General features: G+C 45.7%; 1 protein-coding gene across 1 annotated transcript; it reads right to left on the bottom strand.

The window, feature by feature from the left end:
- Positions 1-2,203: 2,203 nt before the first annotated feature.
- ntn5 (netrin 5) lies at positions 2,204-20,704 on the bottom strand. Its single transcript, XM_030086908.1, has 7 exons — positions 20,619-20,704; positions 13,817-15,228; positions 11,558-11,746; positions 10,059-10,208; positions 6,739-6,789; positions 3,581-3,661; positions 2,204-3,229 (listed from the first exon to the last, which is right to left on the bottom strand). The coding sequence occupies exons 2-7, from the start codon at positions 15,216-15,218 to the stop codon at positions 2,601-2,603; spliced, it is 2,502 nt and encodes an 833-aa protein (XP_029942768.1). The 5' UTR covers positions 15,219-15,228; positions 20,619-20,704; the 3' UTR covers positions 2,204-2,600.
- Positions 20,705-21,747: the final 1,043 nt, after the last annotated feature.

Genomic DNA, 21,747 nt, shown 5'->3' with positions numbered 1-21,747 from the left:
TCCGTCTTTAACCTGGAAACGGTCTGAATCTGTGTTTTGTGAGCAATTTTCTGAACTCTCTGCATTTTAAAGGGTCAAAACAGAAACCAGCATCGGAACAGCTGCTTCTGCTGTTATCTGCTGATCAATCCTGTTATCAAAACATGTTGGTGGCTGAAAGAAAATTAAAATCAAAAGTTGCATTTTTCTAAAAATTTGGTTAAAAAATAAAGTTACAAGTGAAGACGAGTTTAATTATTAAAAAAAGTGAATATAAGAGTAAATATAAATATGTTTTAAACATGTATCTTCAGCTTGACTTTAAATTATCTGTTTTATTGTTTTACGCTTTTATCCTATCTTTATTTATAAATATTTATTCCCCTCCTAATTCCTATTATATATTTGAGGCTTAATTTAATTTAATTTCATTTGTCATGTTGACATTCTATATGAATATTTCCTATTTTAATTAACATCATTGTTACATTATGTTTGACATTTTATGTTTCACTTCCTAAAGTCCTTTTCATACTTCTCTCTTTCAACGTAAATATTTGATCTCTATTTTCTGTCTAAATGTCTTCTTCTTTCTCCTTCTTGGAAATTATGAGATCATGATATACTCACAAGTTCACAGCTTTGAGTGGAAACGGTTTGCTCGAGGGTGAGTTTAAATATAAAAAAAACAACCTTTTCAAAGCTACATGAAAGCTTCTGCGGGGCAGCGGTGGAGCAGTGGTTTGCTCTGCGGTGCCATGATGAGAAGTGACCGAGTTTGAGTTTGGGTTTCAGTGTTTTGTACAATTTGCATGTTTATTATCATTTTTTCCTTATTTTTACTGAGACAAAAGATACATTAAATTATTAAGTTATTGAATTCCTGTCGGTGTGGATATGAGGGTTATGAGGGGCCTTCATTGACTCAGCTGGGAGAAAGTGGTGCAGAAATCAGACCAGTTGATGGATTTAAAATAATACAAAATATTGTGTTTTGTTGAGGAAGGAATGTCAGTCCGGTCTTTGAAACCAAAATCCCATCAAGAAATGTTATAAACATGCAAACTTCTCCACACATTTAAATAAAATCTCTCTATTCCAGGGTTCAGACCGGACAGGCTTTGATTCAATCGGCTGTTCATGTTTTAGGAAGTTGGTTGTTTTGTTATATTGAGAAATGTTTTTAATATTTTGGTCATTCCATACCTTTAGATTATCAGATCCATTTGATTCTCGCCATTTAAACACTAAATCCGTCTGGCCTCCTGCTGGTTTGAGTCTTCTCCTCGGAGAGCAGCTGCTGGCTGTTGAAAGCGAAGCTAATGAGAGCAGTGAAAGTCAAAGAAAACAAAAAAAAACACGGCCTTGAAACCAAAATCAACAAGATGAAAGACGCTTTTCAGGATATCTGTGAAGGAATGATAAATATATTGGTAGTAAAAAAAATCAATTCCACAGCAGCACTGAGCAGACATTAATCAATCAATCCTGAGGTTGGTTATGAATTGTGATATTTCCCCAGAAAAAGACTGAATAAATTCCAATCTTTGATTCAAATGCCATGAGAGACTTTTACGAACAAGCTCTTTAAGTTGATTTTCATTATGATTTATATGAAGCTTGTTGAGGAAAGCACTCATATAAGGTCTAATAAATCTATTTATGCTCTTCATAAAGTTTAAGGGTTGCTGGAAGAGTCTCCTCAGTGAGCTGAGTGAAGACGTCAGTCAGCAAGTCTATTTTCCTCTTCTTTATTTTCAATCTCAGACTTCAACAGGCCGTGTTGAGGTCTGAGACTGAAGCAGCAGCAGCAGTTATTCCCCGGGGCTGCGCCGCCATATGTCTCGCATGGAAACAGAAGTCACGGCCGCGGCTCTGCAGATCGGTATCTGGGCTCCGGCGGTCCGTCAGAGGATTCCTGGAAGGTGAGGAAACCGGGACGGAGGCGGTCTGGGTCCGAGCGTCAGCTGCTGGACGGAGGGGGCAGATTAGAGGCAAAGTCAAGTTTCCACAAATATTATCAGAGCAGGGAGAGGACGGCAGATTGTGTTGCACTTTCACAGACACACACACACACACACACACACATTTTAAATAAAAACTGTTCATTGTAGTTCAAATATTTTATAAAATACATTATAAATATAAATATATATTATACACATTTTATCAGATGCTTTTACACAATAACTCTCAGATTAAATCAATTAAATAACTTCACTCTCCTGGCATTGTAAAGTAAAAACACATATTAAAGCTTTTATACATATATAATTTACTTCAAGTTGTTTAACAGCTGTTTTTTTCTAATTATAGCAAAAGATTATGGAGAATATGTGAAATGGAGTTTCTATTTGAATAAAATAAGTCTTCTGAGGAGGAGCTGTGAATGAGATGAGTCCGTTTTTAATTTTCAAAATCTTCTTTAATAGAAAACGATAAAATTCTGATATTTCTATTTCACATAGCACCATGTCTGCAGGTGAAAATATTTTCTTCATGAGTTCATTTCTCTTCCTCTGTTTGCCGAAGTCGCTCAAACCTTGAAGAGTGCACACACACACACACACACAGACACACACACACACACTCTGTGTGTCCGTTCATTTCTCCTGAAACATTCACAAAAGGCGCCGTGTTCGCTTCGTCCTGAAGCGTCTTGCAGTCTCAGTATGTCCTGGATGTCTCTGAGCGGTGGAGGGTTTCACTGGGGAGTGTGTGTGGAGCAGACCGGGGCCGTGCTGGAGGGGGGGGGGCCGGGGGGCCTCGGTCGAGAGGGCGAGTGTGTGCGGCGCCTCCGAGGTCTGAGCCTCCGGCGTGTCGGGGGTCGGGGGCCGGGGGTCCCTCTCCGCCAGCAGGTGGGGCGGGACGTATCCGGCCTGGGGCCTGGCCGGGTCCCTCCGCTGGGACCTCGGGGGGCAGCGGCCCCGCTTGTCCTGCCCCCGGAAGCCCCTCAGTTTGGGGCTCCAGTGTTCCCGCCACTGGAGGGCCAGGGTGGAGCGGTCCGCCACCAGGCGGCTCTCCTCCGGGCCCCAGCCCCGCTCCCCCTCCTCCGCCCCGATCAGGAGGAAGGTCCGGCCCACGTGCAGGGCGGGGCAGCCGCAGCCCAGGTCCCGGTCCGGGACCCACAGGGACTGCGGGCCCCGGCGGACGTGCGAGGAAGAGCCGGCGCGGTACACCGTCTGGACGGAGACGGAGAACTGCCACCAGGGCCCGGAGCGCTCCATCCCCCGGACCTGCAGCTTCAGCACTGAAACACACACACGAGAGTTTACTGACGTTTTCTACATGCACATTGGAATTAAAGCAGATTAAGATTCAATATATGCTGTGTTTGTCAAGTTTTATACAAAAATAAACATAATTCTTTGCATTTTATCCTTTAATTCAGCTTAAAATGCAGCAAAAATATGTAATTGTCAGAAATTAATATGCTTTGTCTTCTGATTCTTACTACTCAGTGCATTTGTTGTTGTAAGGATGTGTGTGTGTGTGTGTGTGTGTGTGTGTGTGTGTGTGTGTGTGTGAACATAAAGATCTTTAAAATAGAAACAGGACAAAAATAGTTGGGGGATGCCGTGAGAACAGTTGTGACACTGACCGTAATCCTTGAGACAATAGGTCTCCAAGTTCATCCGGACTTTAACCTGAGAGGGCTGGCAGTACGACACACACTCCTCCGCTTCATAACACACACACACACGCACACACACACACATAGAGAGAGAGAAAGGCGGGGGGAGAATGCATCAGATGAGAGGGTATCATTTCATCACAAGCATATCAGCACATGTTTTTTCCCCCTAATTACAATATGGCCGCTTCTATTTGTCATCACAGTATCCTCTGGCGAACACATGACCCCGGCAGCGGCAGCAGGTGGGACATTCCTGCCGCCGCCGCTAGGAGGGAGTGATCAGCCACCACTCGGGGACCAGTCTGCAGGGAAACCAGCAGATTCAACGACAGAGGCCCACAGCGGCGCTGTAAATCTGAGGGAGACGCAGCAGGCAGAGGCAGAAAGCAGCTTCAGGACGGAACAGTGTCGTTACACCTGAGGAGAAGGACGCGGTAACTCAGCCAGAGCTCTGCCGTCCGCTGTGACGGCTCCTTCCTGGGATTCTGACGGGACGCGGCGGGGCTGAGATGTTGATCCACAGGATTTACAACACAAGCTTCAGGATCGGGGTTTCGAACAGAGAGTCTCTCCTGGAGCTGCGGCTCATCACATCATATCAAATTCACTGTGTTCCTCGGCAGAACGTTGGCTCCGGCCTCCTCAGATGTTCCCCATTTAACTCTGGTATCCTTACATGACTGGTGTGTGCCCGCTGACCCACCCACACACACACACACACACACACACACACACACACACACACTCGACTGAGTTTTGCAGCGAGTTTCAACAGCTGCTGATGTTTTTACGACGGCCCAACAGACGTTTTTCAGCTTGCCGAATATTTGTGCCGCAATCAGGAACATTTCAACGTGAGTCTAATATGTAAGAACAAGCAAACGTTCTTTATAAAACTGCAGCTGTTCAGACTATTTGTCTCAATATTTCAAAAGCAAATGACAAACAACTGTGGGCCCACGTTCCAAAAACATAATAAATGTTAATTTTCCAACTAAATGCTAAATTTTCTCGAGCAAATTGTATGCTTTACAATATGTGGGTCTTTCTGTTAAACCTAATAAATGACTGTGTGAAAGGAACTGGGTGAAAAATGTCAAAAATCACGAGTGTGTGTGAGTTAACTGAGGCTTCACAGTCTTAAAACGAGTGTTAATGTGCCCACAGGAGTGTGTGAGAGTGTGTGTGACTGTCTCCTGATCTCCCTTCTCCCATCTGGAACTGGCTCAGGTTGTTTTAAGCAGCAGACGAGATGGAAGCTGCTGAAATGTTCCTGTCAATGCGCAGCCCGACGATTGATCCTGCTTCTTGTTGTGATCGGCTCTGACTCCGTTCCACACGCATCGAGCAATGAAAGAAACTTGGCTGGCCTTTACCAGTGAGGAAAAAAGAATGAAAGAAAAGAAATAATACTGTTTGAGCTGCAAAATAACTTACAATAAATAAGTAAAGCTGCGAAAAGAGAAACACCAATGATTTCACCATTAAAAAAACAATAAACACATTGCTTGTTTTTAGCCTTTAATGCTGTTTCAATGATTAAATTATGTAAAAGGATCCTAAGTCTTCCTCTTGATTGTTGGGTTAAAGCAGTAAAGTAGTTAAAGTTAAAGTGTAGAGAAACAGAATGCTTCTACTGTAGTGTTTAAAAAAAGAAAAGGAACAATATCTATGGACCTTTTTTTCCTCCTACAACTTCACTGAAACTACAAATTATAGCTTGTGAGGGAGAAAAACAGAGTTACTGCGACCACAAAGCGCACAGTGGCTTTAATGTGGTCTGATCTGGGACATGGTCGCCTTTCACTGTCGATTAACAAACCATCACAACATCAGAAAACATCATAACTACACAGAGTAACCAGGACTGTAAGTGTCTGAATAATAAAAGAACATTTACACACATCATAAAAACACCTGTTAACAAGAGGTGCACTGTATACACAGCCACGCTGCTTTATAGTCATTATAAAGGTGTAAAATACAGTTATTATAGAGCAGAAATACTCTGGATGTTAAGTTTGTTGTATAAAAAGTCAGATGTACCCTTCATATGGTGCTCACTGAAATACTTGCGTACAAAAAGTTTAATTACTGGGATGCTATTGAAGTTTATTTTAATCATCACTTTTAATTTCTTTTCACAAACCTTCTAAAGAAATAAATACAAAATATCACATATAGATAGACCACATGAACTGGAGAGAACAATAAATCTGACATTGCCTCTCCTGATTTAGATTCACCCTGATGCACTGACTGAAAATAAGTTAACTAAGGGGATAAAACAACCGATTACTTGTCCCATAAAGTCTATATTAATTTCCACAATGAGCTCTGTTTCTTTATCTAAAACCTCCGTTTGTTGTTTTATGTAAATGTACTAATGTCAAACTGATCCGGCACCGTTCAAAAAGCTCCTGTTAAAACACTCTCACACAACCAAATTCCATACAGATAGATGTTTATGGCACTAACGTAAACAAAAACCCTCTATAGGACTCGTTGTGCGTATGGAAAGCAAACGCAGAATGAAAATAAAAGGATTCTGATTCTGAAGACTTTAAACAAGAGATTTTTCTGTGTGTCATTTTATAGGAGCATTTCCTGGGTCACTTTTCACATCTATTTAGAATTAAGAAATAAAAAAAAAAACATCCCTCGTTGATAGGGTTACGGTTAGGAGTAGCCAGAAAATGTGTCTGAATAGGATTTATTTTTCACTGGATTTCCATTAGAGATTATAAAACCTTGCTCACTCAGCTCATTCATGCAACATCATGTCATGTACAACAAAGGTTGTTAAACACACACCAAAACAGGTCTGCCTTTAACATTGTGTGTAGTTTGCCAGTTTATTTCATCAGATTTTTAAATCAAATCATCAGTAAGGTGTGCAAGAAAGAAAGAACAAAGCTCACCGATGTTTACCTCAATATATGAGAAGTTTATCCTAAAATTCTAAAAACGCTCCACAAGCCTGAAACTATTTTAATGTGTTTCATTCCTCCTGAGGTTTTCACTAACTCGTCATCAATAGACAGAAGGATCTTTAATAGAGAGAGATGAAAAAGTGATGAGATCTGTGTTAAAACGATAAATCCCACAGTGGACTGACTCACCTATGCTATACTGAGGCTGGAACATGGGGGTCGGAGCGACCTCCTGGATTCCTGCAAACAGAAGCAGAATATCAGACAGGTGATGGCACACACACACACACACACGCACGCACACTCACACAGCTCAGGCCTCCCTCTCCAGCTGTCAGTTTGTTGCACTTGTGTGTTTTATATGTGTTTGAATGCCTCTCGGTGCGTGAGGCATGTCCCTCAGAAGATAAGCAAGTGTCAAAACCGCTGAGTGTGTGGTCCTTTTATGGTGCAGAAACACACCCTGCCGCTGCTCGCTCGGCCGCACAAACTTTACTTCTGGTAATTTAATAAGGTCGAGCCTTCACTTCCCGCATTGTTTCGGCCCAAGATGTTGAGCAGAGTCCGTTAAATCTCACTCTGTCTGCGAACCGAGGGATTGAAAATGAACAACCTGCGCATACATTGAACAGGGCTCTTGTAAAAGTGTGTGTGTGTGTGTGTGTGTGTGTGGGTGTGTGAGTGTGTGACAGCGCTGCCATATATTACTGCTCTCACACTCTGCCCCCCGACCACGTCCTGTCTTCTCTGAACTGGGCCAGTGACACCCTACACCCTGCACCCACAGGGACCCTCAGGGCTCAGAGCACAGGGAGGTGCTGCGTGTTTCACAGTGTGTGTGTGTGTGTGTGTGTGCGTGTGTGTGCACGGTCACGACGAGGAAACTGAGGCTAACGGTGTGAATGGCGATATGCTTGAACTTTTTTGTTTTATGAAACTAGTGATGACACACAGTGGAAAATGAGCAACTTAAAATAACCGGTGCTGACCTGAGTGAAGAAGATAAATTTGACAAAATGATCATTTAGGTTTAGTCAGCAGTTTATTTTATTTTATTTTTTTGGTGATATCAAGACAATATTTTTGAGATGAAATGCCTTTACATAAAAATACCTAAATGGATGAGCTAAACGAAGGCCGTTTCTGATGTTATACTGGTCGGGTTGGAAAAAATTTCATTATAAATGTTAATTTAACTCCATTCATGAGCACATATATGTGCAGGAGCATCAGTCTTTTTCTGTGACTTTTTTTTTTTATCTGTGACAACTCAAAACTGTCCAGTTCCTTTTCTTAACTCACTGTGTGTGGTTATATTGTGTTTTCGATTCGGAATTGGTTCATTCTGAATTAAAGGTGCCTTAAGGAGTTTGCACGTTTTATGTGAAACAGCGCCCCCTGCAGGCCTTGGGCGTAACGCAGTTTAGTGAAAAACTCGTCCCTGTGGCTCCCGTGCACGGAAGAGGGGGATTCTGTCTTCGCTCGTTTAGTAGCGCTCAGGTAAAATTTAAGTTTCTTTTACCTGGTGGAGTCTGTGCTGGAGCTGTGGCAGTGCCAGAAGCCAGTCTTTTCTTACTTTCTGGAAGATCCTGCTCAGTTGTTGCTCACTAAGCATCTGGCAGAGTAATGGTGGACATAATGAAACCTAACCAGCCAGAGCGCGCATTACGTCATTCCTTTCAAATTTTCCCCAAAAAAATGCTGGTGCTGGACCGGCACTGCAACTTTCAAGTGACAATTTAGCGCTGTTAGAGGTACTTGTAATGAATATGTCAGGGCACATTGTACACATCATTAAAAATGTGTAACATATTTATGGTGGAAAATAAGTATTTTTAAGGTTGTAAAAGTCCTTAATGCACCTTTAAGTAATTCAGAATTATATTCATGAACTTGGTGTTTACATGGTTTACAAGGGAAAAATGAAGGATTAAATCGTCTCTCACGCCAGGGTCTGTGAAGCGTTCTGATTGGACGGGGCGGCTGTGACGTGTGACGTCTCCCGGAAGTAAACTGCGTCTTTCTCTTCTTTCTTTCTCAATTAACTTTGACGGTCCAGCTTTGGAAATGTCCGCGTTGTTATCGATCGACCGTCGACCCCACTCGTTTCATTCTATCAAATTCTTCTAAAACTGCTGTTAAATAAATCGTCTCCATACGAGTCGAAACGCGGACCGCGTGCCGCCATCTTGGAAAATTGCGTCATCAACGGAGCATGCGCAGAGCGACTAGAATGAAGTCGCGCCTAATTAGCATATAATTCTGCTTCAAAAGGGAAATAAACCCGCTGGTCCATTCGGATTTAAACTTAATTCTGAATAAAGTTTGCAGATTTACATGGTCATTTTAGAGCAAAATTAGTTATTCAGATTTATAGAGGAATATAAAGTCCCATGTAAATGTATGAATAGTTACAGAAACAAAATAAATCCGTACTGAAGCTGCACAAATGGAGGAATTTGAAAATGACCTCTGTCTCTCCTGATGAGGCAGCTGGACGCACACTGGCAAACCAGTATTACAGTAACTTCTCCATCGTCCAGAGAGTCAACGGCAGGTAAAGCTGCAGGTAGGAGTATTTATCAGGAATAAAGAAGGTTCAGTTTTCCTGCTGTGAGCCTGATCGGAGCGGAGTGGCGAGGAGGCGAAGCGGCGAGGTGTGTGGGGGCAGAAGGACGCTAAACATAGCCCGAGATGGTCTGGCAGTAAAAACAAACAAGGTTTTCTTTCACTCGCTCCTTTCGCTGGAAGAGTTATGAGTCTGGGCCCTGGGTTGGGGGCGTTTTAAGCCGTGCGACAGGTGTGAAGCCCCCCGCCGCCGGCTCCCGGTGTCACCTGATTGGGACCCGCGCGGCGTCGGGGCCCTTGCGGTTGTCGGCACTCGTGCGATTAAACCCCGGGAAGCGCACGTGGATTAGCGCTGGCGGCTGGCGTTTGGTGCTGGCCGGGCGAGAAGACGTGCCTCTGGCAGCAATCCTCTTGATCTGACGCTGATCCCAGAATCAGCCGGAGATGAGGTTTCCCCGCCGCGGCCGGCTCGTGTTGGCGCTGCTGTGGAGACCGTCTCCAGGGACGACGGAGAGGAGGCGGCGGGCAAAATTAGCCCGACGGGCCGCGGCCTCTTTTATACTGAGCTACTACTTGATAAAGGCTTAGAGGGCGCGATGGGACGGTTCAATCAATTTGGACTGCGAGCAAATGAGGGTGAAGGAGAAACTGAAGGGTCACTTTGTCATGATGGACAACAAACTATTAAAAGCCTGACAAGTATCAAATGCAGAGAACCATTTTAATTAGGTTAGGACACGTTACTGCCGCCCTGAAGTCCTGCAGACTGAAGTAGATGAGCTGTTTGGTGGTTTGATGTCTCTATTTTGGGGCATTTCTTTGTTAAAATTTGAGAAAAATGTAATAAAAACAGCTAAATTCTGTTGGAAGGTTGAGTTATTTGCTCTTTTTCTGGCAAAACTGGACGGCTTTCAGCAGATCCGACAGGTGTGTGAACTCACGTATGCAGGGCCGGAGCGGGGACTTCCCCTGCTTGTAGCCCGGAGCGCAGCGGTTGCAGCGCAGGCCGGTCACTCCCTCCCGACACAGACACTGGCCCGACGTCTGGTTGCACCAGCGGCCCACCGCTCCCAGAGGATGGCACTGACATGCTGCGCAGCAGAACGAGAAAGATGAGAGCGGGAGGTATTTCACACCGGCTCGGTTCAGATCTGGGTCACAGTCTGTACTGGCTCCAAGTGAAAATCAGCTGACAGTGGCACTTTTAAATGTTTAAATGGTAGCTTCTCTGCAAACAATCACTGAATTAAATAAACACTCAGTTAAAAGTTGATGGGCTACTGCACCATATCCCTCAACTTTCACAGTAATATAATATTTTATTTCTATCAACTACAGCAGGGAAAAGTGAGAGGGAAAGAAAAAGAAGCTATTCAACAAATAGTAGAGGAGACAACAGAGCGGATTAGAAAGAGCATCCATCAGCGACAAAATGCAGGTTTAATCCTGAATGACAGCAGGCATCTGTCCTTAAAGAGTGTCCTTGAGCAAGACAAAAGACCTTTACAAATACCGCAGAGCCTATTTAGCTGCCCGGTTGACGGCTGAACAAAGACAAAGCCCTCGGTGAGGGTTTCAACACGACGTGTCGTCGGAGCAGGGAAGCATTACATCTTCTGCTGCGCTCAGCCGGGCTGAACAACCTTCATCCAGACGCAGTCCTGATTCATTTACGCTCTCTTTGATTTCCCTCGGCGTTGGCCGTAGCGCCGTATAACGATTACCGCCAGGATTTACCACGGTTTACTCTGCGAGGCTTCTCTTTACGTATGGCTTCTGTCAGCGGATGAGACCCGATGAGAGGAGACGGATCGGGAGGGGAAGCTGCACTTTGGCAGGGCTGCTGATGTTTACGCAGATCCTCACAAATGACTCCGAACAAAGCCAACGGAGAAATGAGGAATCGTTCAGAGATCACTCTGTGAAGGATGAGCTCTGATACATTTCTTTTCCTCTTTTCTGGTGTGTGAAGCTCACTGAGCCCATTAGCTCTGGATATATTAGGCCAACAGACACCGGCTTCACACACCAGCATGCCAGAGTGTCACAGTCACTTAGGACATGTGACCAGTCAAAGGTCAGGGGTCATGGCAGATGCCAAGCGGCGGTAACGATGGGAGTACAGGTGGCGGCAGCTCCGCGGGGGTTTTCAGAGCATTTTGTGCATGTGTGTGTGTGTGTGTGTGTGTGTGTGTGTGTGTGTGTGTGTTTGTGTGCGCGCGGCCCTAACAGGAATAGCTGTTCCCTCTCAGAATGTAACCTCCCCATAAACACTCCTGAGACGCGTTCAGACATAAACACCGCCGCATGCTCCGATTCTGGCTTTTGTCTTGTGAAAATCCGCCGCCGGCCAAAGGCGTCCGACCCGCTACTCCAACAACACACACACAGCTGACAGAGAGACACACACACACACACACACACACGTGCGGAGACTGACGCTGGCAGGCCTTGCGGTGGCTGAGCGGCTTGGTTTGGTCGCGGGTGTATCCGTTCTGGCAGTACTGGCAGTGGCGTCCGGCCGTGTGGTGGCGGCACTTCTGGCACACGCCGCCGCTGCGCCGGCCCGACTGCTGAAACACCTCCATGCTGAAGCGGCACTTGTTGGAGTGGCCGTTACACTCACACGCTGCAAAACAGGAAAAATGTCAGAAAATATCGGGTAAGATGCGCGATTGTGAGTTTTGGAACAGTCAGAATTTAAAAAATGTGAAGAAAAACCTGAAAGGTTAAATCGATTTGACCATATTTTGTTCTCGGCTGTCTCATACTTAATATTACTTAATAGATTTTAACCATACCTTCTTTTGACAGACAGAAAATCCAGTCATACAGTAAGATATTTACATCACCAAAGAAATAAATTAAGATATTCTTCATGGAGGTTATTCATCATGAAAAATTAGGAGAAGAATATTCTCTGTTTGACAATAAATGGCACAACTTACAGAAACAGAAATATTAAATAGAAAAGACAACATGACAGGTTGATACTCAACTCTCACGGGACATAAAGTAGGAAATAACTCTGGTTTAGACTATCCAGTTTTTATGGCTGCAGGATTAAGAAAACAGAAGTTTGAATGTGTGTCAAAGAGAAGGACAGTATTTCATTTCCAATATTTATTGATTCTAGAGGCTGAGTCAAACTTTTAAGGCTCAGTAATAAATTATTAAATCTTGGCTAATAAAAATTGTGAAAATACGCTTATCGCTCTATTTTTTTTTTTACATGAATTTTGAAATGTACAACTCACCCAAACACCAGAAGGTTATGTAAATATCTCCATTTGTTGGATGTAATATGGTTTAAATTAAAACAAAAGCCACTGGTTTCACAAAAATGTTCTCTGCGTCACCATCTCTGAGTGGAACACAGCCGTCTACACAATACAGTACTGCAGCATTCAGAGAAAATGAACAATTAGAATAGTTTCTTGGAAACACAAAGAAACATGATATTTTTATTATTTTCCAAAACTGCCCTGGACGCTCTGGACAGGATGTGGAAATAGGAAATCAATAGACGACATTTGGTCCCCTTATACTGGAATCAGTGTCAAAGAGCAGCCGAACACAGACTCCTCACGTTGGATGTGGCTCTTGATTGATGAACATGTGATCATTATAGAGAGACAACAAAATATGGTTCTTTTGATTCCAGTTAAGCATGATCCACTGAATGTTACCTTTGGCTGATCTTTGGTGGAGATGAGCCAAATTAAATTCTGAGTTTATCTTGAATTATATAGCTGAAGGTTAATTTATTTGCATGACAGAAGATTTGGGCACTGTAGTTTACTTCCATGCTTTGCACTGAATGTTTGGTAATCAATAGCAGTCATGTTTGTGCTTTAAAAATTGCAAAAAAAAAGATCCAATATATGAAGCAAGTAAGTGATGAACTTGAAAAAGTCACCTATACTTATCTGCTGCATCTAAGGAATAAATGCACATATTCTTCCAGATGCAAATCTTTAAGTTTTTAAGAAAAAAATAAGGCAAAACTCACCAAAAGACTGAATGATTTTGCTCAAAATTGTATTTGCTGTGGCCCTTTCACTTTGAGAGTGATTTTGTTTAGTGAGTTTGAGCAAACAGGAAAAAAAAAATCCTCATGTCTCTCTTGTTTAGCTGTGCTGGAGTTTGACAATGTCTTCTGTGACACATCCCATGGCTGGCTCAGAGGTTTTGATCGTACATTGCTCCTTCCCGTACACTAAAGTGACTAAACAATAAACAAACAAGCTAAAAGCACAACACTGCCTGACATGTTACGTTTTCTGTCTCTCAAATGTCGACATCTGGATCAACCTCAAAAACCCATGGAGCATTTGATGTGGGAAAATATTGATGTCTGCGCTGGAAACAGATGTTTGGCCTGCAATAATTCAGTGAGTCTAACTTGATGGATTAAAGTCAGAGTCTTTATGCTTCTTTGGACATAACTTGGATGCAGTCGGTTAACTCTTTGCTGCTTTTAAAGATTCAGTAGATTTTTGTAGAGTTACACAATGACATACTGCGGTCAGCACTTACGCAGACGATGTGATTATGTGATGTGGAATTTGGTGAGACTTGCATTTTCATTCATGTGCTGAAAAGCAGAACATTAATGCACAATCTTTTGTGATGTCTATAGATCACAGTACAATCTCCTTCCCTAAAGGGAGTTTCCCATCAGAGGTGCAGGACTCACCGATACACGGGTTTGGGTTCGTGGGCGTCGCTCGATGCCACGGCCTGTCGAAGTAGAAGTCCTCGCACACGTCGCAGTCCGGCCCCGCCGTGTTGTGCTCGCACACGCACACGGCGCGGCCCGAGTCGTCACGGCGACACCTGGAGGCGTGGCCGTTGCATTTGCACCTGCCTCCGACTTGTAGGTCCGACAGAGCCAGAGGAGGCCGGAGCGGGGCGGGCGGTGGAGCCGCCTGCAGGTTCCTCACGCCCTGCCTCGGGTTGGCGTTGTTGTTTCTCCTCTTCCTCAGCTCCCGCCCCCCGTTGCTCCTGCTGCGTCCTTCGACTGTCCAGCTACAACCACCGCTGGGGCAAGGCAACGACGGACTGTTCTCCCTCTTGCGACCACGTCCTTTACCCTTCCCGCCTTTCTTAGGCGAGACGACCGTGTCCACGCCGAAGGTGTCCCCGCCTTCCTTGCTGGTCACATTGTGTCCGTCTTCGTCCTGACCCGACCCTTTATAATGCCCCTTCCTACCCTGCTTGTCTGCCTTCTCCCCTTTGTTTTTCAATTCCCTTTCAAAAAATGACAGTGTGTTTTCTGTGCTCAATTTGCCCAGCCTCCACCTCGCTCCTCCACCTCTCGCGTTGTCCTGCCGCTGAGCGTCCTCTGCTGTATCCGAGCCGTCCGTCTTTGCGTTTCTGGACACGTGGTGGAAAACCACCCGGACGTCTGTGGCCGTCACCCAGTCCTGCAGCGTGGGGCTGTAGTCGAAGTCGGGGGAGGACGGCCGCCCGTCCAGGGTGGAGAACGCCAGCACCATCCCGCCCCGCTGCCTCTGCAGGGGTCGGGGGTCCGAGCAGAGGGGCTCGGTCTCCTGGTGCCTCGTTTGGGCCACGGTCTGCGAGGGCTGCCCGAAGTTCCCCGGACAGTCGCTGGAGTAGCGCTGCATCGGCCTCCAGGTGCGTCCAGAGTCCATGGACTTGAGGACGGAGATGGAGATGGGGTCGGACGGCTCGCCTTGGTGACAGAACTGCAGACTTATGTAGGTGATCTCGAAGCGGCGTCCCAGCGGCACGGTGAGGACCCAGTCCCCGGCGTCGGGGCCCCTGGGGGCCATCCAGCAGGTGAGGTTGTGAGGGTTGTGGAGGTCCGTCAAGGTGGTGACGTTTCCGTCGCTGTCCGGCCCTTGCGTCGAGTGGCTGGCGTTGACCGCCACGCCGTAGGCGGCGTTGATGAACTCCGACAGGCAGTGTCGCGGGCGGCCATCTGGGTGGTAACAGGGGTCATGGGGCGACGTCCAGCTCAGTGGGGTGTGGGAGAGGAGGGAGGCGAGCAGGGAGGGAGGGAGGAGCAGCAAGAGTAGAAGGACGGCAGGAGAGAGAGAGGTGGAGGGGGGAGGGGGTAAAGGGAAGGACATCATGTCATCGAGCCTGGGGGAGAAAAAAAAAGAAAGATTTTAAGAGGTGGACTCTCAAAGGAAAAAAAAAAAAGAACTGATTGATTCATTTGATGAGCACTGGAAGCCGAAAAAGGGAATATAAGTTGGCCCACCTGTGTCTTTATAGAAAACACATGATACCAGCTTACTCCATCACTCCCACTGCACCTTACTGACTTTCAGGAGATGCCAGTAAAGACCTCATCCCATAAAAATGTAATCTCCAATCTTCACAGTGCTGTCAGTCACCGATTCGAACCCGTGACCCGAGCAACCTTCAGGAACATATCCATCTGAGAACTCTGCAGCGAGTGGATGAGAGTGGCTGGAGGAAGGTTTGCGCCCGGCGGCTGTGCGCGAAATGACAGAAAACATGCCCGACAGCTGGGGCGAAACGGCGAGCTGGACCACATCCATCACATTTATTGCTCCCTTTTCAAATCATTTCGCCGCTGGTCAGTGCTGCAGGCGAGCGAGGGGCCGGAGCGGGAGCGGCGGCGAGGAGGAGGGCCGCGGCGCAGAAACCAGGGTATGAGAAAACAGAGAGCGCAGAGAGGGAGGACCGGGAGCCGGAGATTAGCGTTCAGGACGGAGGGACGTGATTTATTGATCAAAATGTGTGTTCCACTTGAGCCCCTGCTCGGGCACTTCCGCGATAAAGACAAACACGGGCTTGTGTTGGTCGACAGCGCGAACAAATCCCTTCCCGTTTCTTACAACTGGTGATGAGTGTAATTTATTCCTCTGTCAAGATTTGATACTGGAGAGTGTTCATTCTGGCATGTGGACAATGCATCCACTTTCTCTGGAGCCGGTGATTTACTGTTCCTCACTGCACACACAGAGCCGAGACGTCCGTGTTGCAACAGATTCTTACTATTTTTTTATATCGAAAAGAAATTTCAACATTTCCTGTTGAAGGTTGTTTTTTTGTTTTTTTTTTGTTATCATTTGGAAATGTTTCTTTTCTTCAACACACACACAACATTTCCAAATAGGTTTGGAAGCGCTCTCCCCTCTCTGCCCATCGATCACCTGTCCCCTTCATTCTGCTCTGGGAATATTCTTAACTGCTGTGAGATTGATGGCGTCCTAACAAGCGTTTGACACTGACAGCAAAGTCAGCAGGGCAGCATAAACCAAACCCAGAGGACAAGACGGCTACGAGAGCCGAGAGCCTCTCCGGCCTCGTCATCCCGCTCAATTAGCCAACCGCCGAAACATGAGGCTCCTTCGCTCAGGAACCCGGCAGCCCCGCGGTCCAGACCAGCCCGTCGTCCCTGACCTCGGGGAGTAAAAGCCAGCGAGCCAAACCCGCTGGGTGACACACCGGGAGAGGACCCGGCCCGCTCTGAGGCGCTGCCACAGGAAACGCTGCGACGAGCGGTCCGACTGTGACCCTGGTCCCACATTCCCGGGTCCAGAATGCCTCGCTGGCCATTCCTGGCCTGTCCAGACACGTCCGGCTGGAAACACACCGCTATAAACCCACACATGAGATGATACAGTGACTAATTATGTCTCTTCTCTCAATACGCTCATTGTCGAATACTATGTTTTGGAAACACGTCAGCTTGTTTAACATTCCCCTGACATGCACTCGCTCTCGTCTTCGTCACATTACGCGACTAATTAAACATTGGCCCATTACATGCACTTTGATGAATGGATGCTCAAGCGAGAGAGGCCTCTGAGGGCTTTAATGCGCCCCTCCAGGCCAAATCCAGACTCTCTCCCCTCTCCCGAGAGCAGATCATCTGTCTGGCACGGCCGGCGGAGCCCACCGGATACGGTTTCAAGGGTTTTTCTCTGACGCTCTCCATAAATTCACAGGGCGAGCGTGTCTGAAGAACATGTTGACGATGAGCGGAATTCCTTATTAATATAACTTTTGATGGGAGTAACAGGCAGCAGAATGTTTCTGGATGCGTATTGATTACAGCGAGAGGCCTCGGCGGAACACACTGCAACCCACATTTTCTTTTTTTCCTAACCGAATGGAAACAATAACGTTCTTTAATTTTTTTTAAGACTGCCAGAAGTTTTGACACAACTTTAGTAGCGACCTGCTTCCTCAGTAAGCTCGCGGAGCCGGATAGGAGTGAGCTGAGATCGACGACGTCTCCGGCGGCTGATCTTTAGAAGCAGCTATGCTTGGCTGGCGGCGGGCTGGAAAAGTACTTGCTGACAACCCGGGGGCATGTTTACAGCGCGGCGGGACGGAAGGGAGCGAGGACAGCGGCGCTCATGTTCGTCTCCTCAAGCTGGGCTCTCTTTTCAAGTTCAAAAGTGTCAGACGGACTTGGGACGAGCCGAGCTGTCAGGAGCAAGGGGTGGGAAAAAAACACTGATGGGAATCCCAAGTATTTAACAGAAACACATACTGTATGTAAACTGATTTTTTTTTCAATAGATTAGTTAAATTCTAAGAGTTGTTTTTCTTGAGGAATGATCTTGTGGATTATGTCTTCTCTAGCCGGTTTTATTTTTCTAATAAGGAGAGAGGAGCAGAAAAGAACTGATCTCACAAATTAACATTTTAAAGGCACGAGGGGCAAGAGACCAGTGTTAGCATGAAAGGATAGCCTCGCTGTTGAAAGAACTGAGGTCTGGTTACTTCAGGATGCTTTTCAAAGTCAGTCCTAATCAGAACAGCTTTAGTTTAACTTGACTGAATGAATGAAGTTAGTTTTTTCCTGAAAAAGTGGCTTGTTTGCCGTAAATGGAAACGCTGACTGAAAGTCAGCCTGCTTGTAGCTTGACCCAGTTCATGCTGCCTTTCCTGGAAATCCAGTTTGTACAATTTGAAATAACTTTTCATCATCCAAACACATTTAATGTTCAGAAACTATGATTTAAATGTAAAAATCTTCCACCGAGTCTCCCCAGCTCTAAACCGACTTCAGTCAAACCAGCTTTACTCCCTGTTAATGGGAACTAAAGCGTCTGCTTTGAGGCTCCTGCTACCTGTTAACTCAATCCGTCCTGTTCACACTTGAGGGCCGGGGGTCTGGCTGGGGTTCGGGCCGTCCTGCTCAGCAGATGAGCGGCATTTGGCCCGTCCCGCACATTTTAACATTCCTCGTCATGGGCAGCAGCGGCTCTGAACTGGAGAGAAGACGTATGAAAGCGGAACCGCTCCGCCGCTTTCAGACGGCTTTTCCAGAGACTTTGACCGTGTTGCGTGTAAATAAACACGGCGGTTTAATGAGACAGATTTATACCGGGCGCTGATGGTCGCCGGGAAGATTTCCCAGGCGTCTCCGTTGGCTGCGCCGCCATAAGACACGGAGCCTTTAAATAAATATGATCAATTATATAAGCTCTCTCTCTTAAAGGCCTGCGTGTGTGCGGCTGCGGCGAGGCACCTGTCGGCTCATGTTATCAAACTGACACCTTTGTTAATTTGCAATTGTCCTCAGCCGTCGGAAATACAACACTGGACGGGAGGAGAAGGGCTACGCACGCGGTCTGTATTCCCAAACTGCATTCCTGCCTGCCTGCACAGTGTGAGTGTGTGTGTGTGTGTGTGTTATTCCACACGGAGCAGATTCCAGGAGTTCTGTTTTAGGTGTAATAATCTAATTTTAGTGGGGCGGCCCTGGAGGCTGGAAGCGGTGGACAGCACAAAATGGATTATCGCTGCTTGTATCTTTAGCTAAAGGCCTCTGTCCTTCACGTTTGCACCTCAACAGGCCTCCAGAGTCGGTGGGAGCTGCAGGGGGGCCCTCCGGGGGGCCCGGCCGTCCCCCTGCAGACATTTGGAAGGTGCCTCTGCCTGCATGTGCACCGATTTTTTTCTTCTTCTTCTTCTTCTTCTTTTTTACCCCTTACCTCATTGCGGAATTAAAAAACCACATGTTACCCACTCGATATTTGAAAAGCACGTTTCCTGTCAAACGGCCCCTCTTTACAGCCTCGCACAAGTTGGCAGAGACGCTTTTCCGAGCGGCCCCGGCTTCACATGATGATATTGAAAAACAGATGGAAATGAAATCACTGCGATTCTGTGCTGCAAGGCAGGCCAAAGACAACTGCAGGCATCATGGGAAAAAAATCAAAAAAAGCAAAAAAAAAAAAACAAAGTCTCTGGTTTTAATTGTGGTTTGCAATTAAGCCCACACAGTGCCATGTAGAGGATTAATAATGAAGATCAGACATGAAGCAAAAAAACAAAAGCGAGGCATGGCTGAGGCCTTTACGAGCCCTAAAACAAATAAAAAGCAGCCACACATTGTGTCAGCTAATTTATTATCAACTGGAGGCTTTAAAGCAGATCATAAGAAGGAAATAAACTGCACAGCTTGATTTAATCAGACCCAACTCTGAAATTCAGCTCCATATATCCCCCTTTTAAAGAAAAAAAAAAGAAAAAAGAAACAGCAATCTGTCCACTTCACTGTTGATTCTAAAAGGCTGCATTTTCTCTTGGGTTGTAGAAAACTGCAAAGAGGGGATTTGAGAATAAGAAAGAAAAATAAAACAGCTAAAAAAGGCCAAACAGCCCGCAGACCCGCGGGACGCTGGAGCTGCTGCCTCGGATCATTACCCTGACGTGCTGATCAGATTCGGGCTGATTACTTTGGCTGCGGCCCAGAGGACTAATTGCCCCAATTGCGCGCGGCTAATTGCTCTTGTTAGGCACAAATTGGCTTCGGTCAATTAGTTTTTATCTCGCAGAGAGGAGCGATAATATTTACACAGCGAGGCTATCGCGGTTCGATCAGAAAAATGTCGTCCATGCTGATGATGGGTCGCTTGGCATGTGGGAAAAATTATACTAATAAAAATCATTTGAGGTGTTCTGTGCATACTGGTAATGTTTGAGTAGTTTAGCTCTGAAATTTGGAAATATCAAGATGAATAGGCACATGTGAACAAGTATGTAAATATATAAGGAGGAAAAAAACGTGTGATTTTTTATTAATTGCATTTTTAGAAGTAAAAGCGTGAATCTGAATTTCAGTGCGTATTGGTTTGAGGCTAATGTTCACAACACATTAAGTTCTACTAATATTTTTTCAGGTTTAATCAACAGACGTATAATAAATAAAGAAATCAATCAAACATATAAACAGGGATAAAGACGATTTTATGCGTTAATTAGTTATCGGACAAAATATCTGTTACCAGTTTCTCTAATTAAAAATGTACATCTAATCATTCAGTAATAGTAATTTGAAGGGATATTTTACAGTTACTCTCCTGTGATCACGCACTTTTATTTACACTTTTGAAAGTTCAGCCTGGATCTGCAGTGAGTTCACCGTTTCTCTCCAGCGCGTCTTCGCCACAAATGAAACTTTCCACAGAGCTCGATCCGATCAGCCGGTCACAGAAAGAGACAGACTAAACAAAAACAAATAAATCGCAAGAACTCACCATGTGCGTCCCAGTGACTCTCCTTCTGCCTCCGGATCGCGCAGAGGAGCGCAGCAAGTGTCCGGACATCCAGCGCGTCCGCACTGGAGAGGCGCACCAGACTGACGCACCGGGAGGGGGCAACGCGGGGAAGAGGAACCGGGAGGGGAGGGGGGGAGGGGAGGGAGGGGACGGTGCTGCTGCTGGGGGATGAAAATTAACAGGATCAGCTGGGAGGAGGACGATTCTCCGCTAATAGTCAGTGAGTGGAGCCAGGAGCGGCCAGCCCGCCTCCAGAGGACCACATCCTGCAGCCTGACGCACGGCGCGTCTCCAGTCTGGGTCCAAATCTCTCCATAAAACACAATCCACAACTTTAGGCAGCCTTAAAACTGTGTCCAAGGTATTTTCGGCACCTAAAAAAATAATTCAGATTGAAAATATCTGGATTGGCTTATCCACAGAATATTATTTGAAATTCTGCAAGGTGCCTCCACAAAGAAACGGAACCCGCATTTACCTTAAATAACATGTTACCGGAATATACAATTATCCAGGATTACTATAAGACACATAGTGACTGACATGTCATCCAACATGTACAATTACAATGGAGAAAATGTGGTTGACCTGGGTTCGAACCCCTAGACGCAGCCATTATATTAAAAAAAAAACAAAACAAAACAAAAAAAACAATGTAAGTTGCAATGACTTCCTGTAACAACCTGCAAACAGAGAGCGGCCAACTGTAAAGTTCCGGAAATACCATTTAGAATTTGCTCAGTCATTTAGATAGTCCACATCAAAGCAGACATCGATTTCCCAACTGATTTCAACACCTCAAACAGAAACGGTGCTTTAGAACAGCTTCTACTGTGTTTTTTGGTCTAACTGAGGAAGTAATAGCTTGACGCATGCCATGTATGTTGATTTGATCTTGACAATCCTCCCGATACCTTCTGATGTCCATCCGTCTATAGATGGTTCTGTTAGGGACAACAACTCAATCTGGGGGGGAAACTGAAGCAGACTTCCAAAACTGACATAAATTCAGAGGAAAATCTGCTGAACCTGCAGTGACCCAGGCTCTTGATGAGGACAGGTGCTTGAGCACCACCTGGGGTCAGCAATGTCTGACACCCAAGAACCT

The sequence above is a fragment of the Salarias fasciatus genome, unplaced genomic scaffold (genome assembly GCF_902148845.1).
Source record: "Salarias fasciatus unplaced genomic scaffold, fSalaFa1.1, whole genome shotgun sequence".
NCBI classification, from domain to species: Eukaryota; Metazoa; Chordata; class Actinopteri; order Blenniiformes; family Blenniidae; genus Salarias; species Salarias fasciatus.
This window is presented reverse-complemented; position numbering and strand designations above follow the sequence as displayed.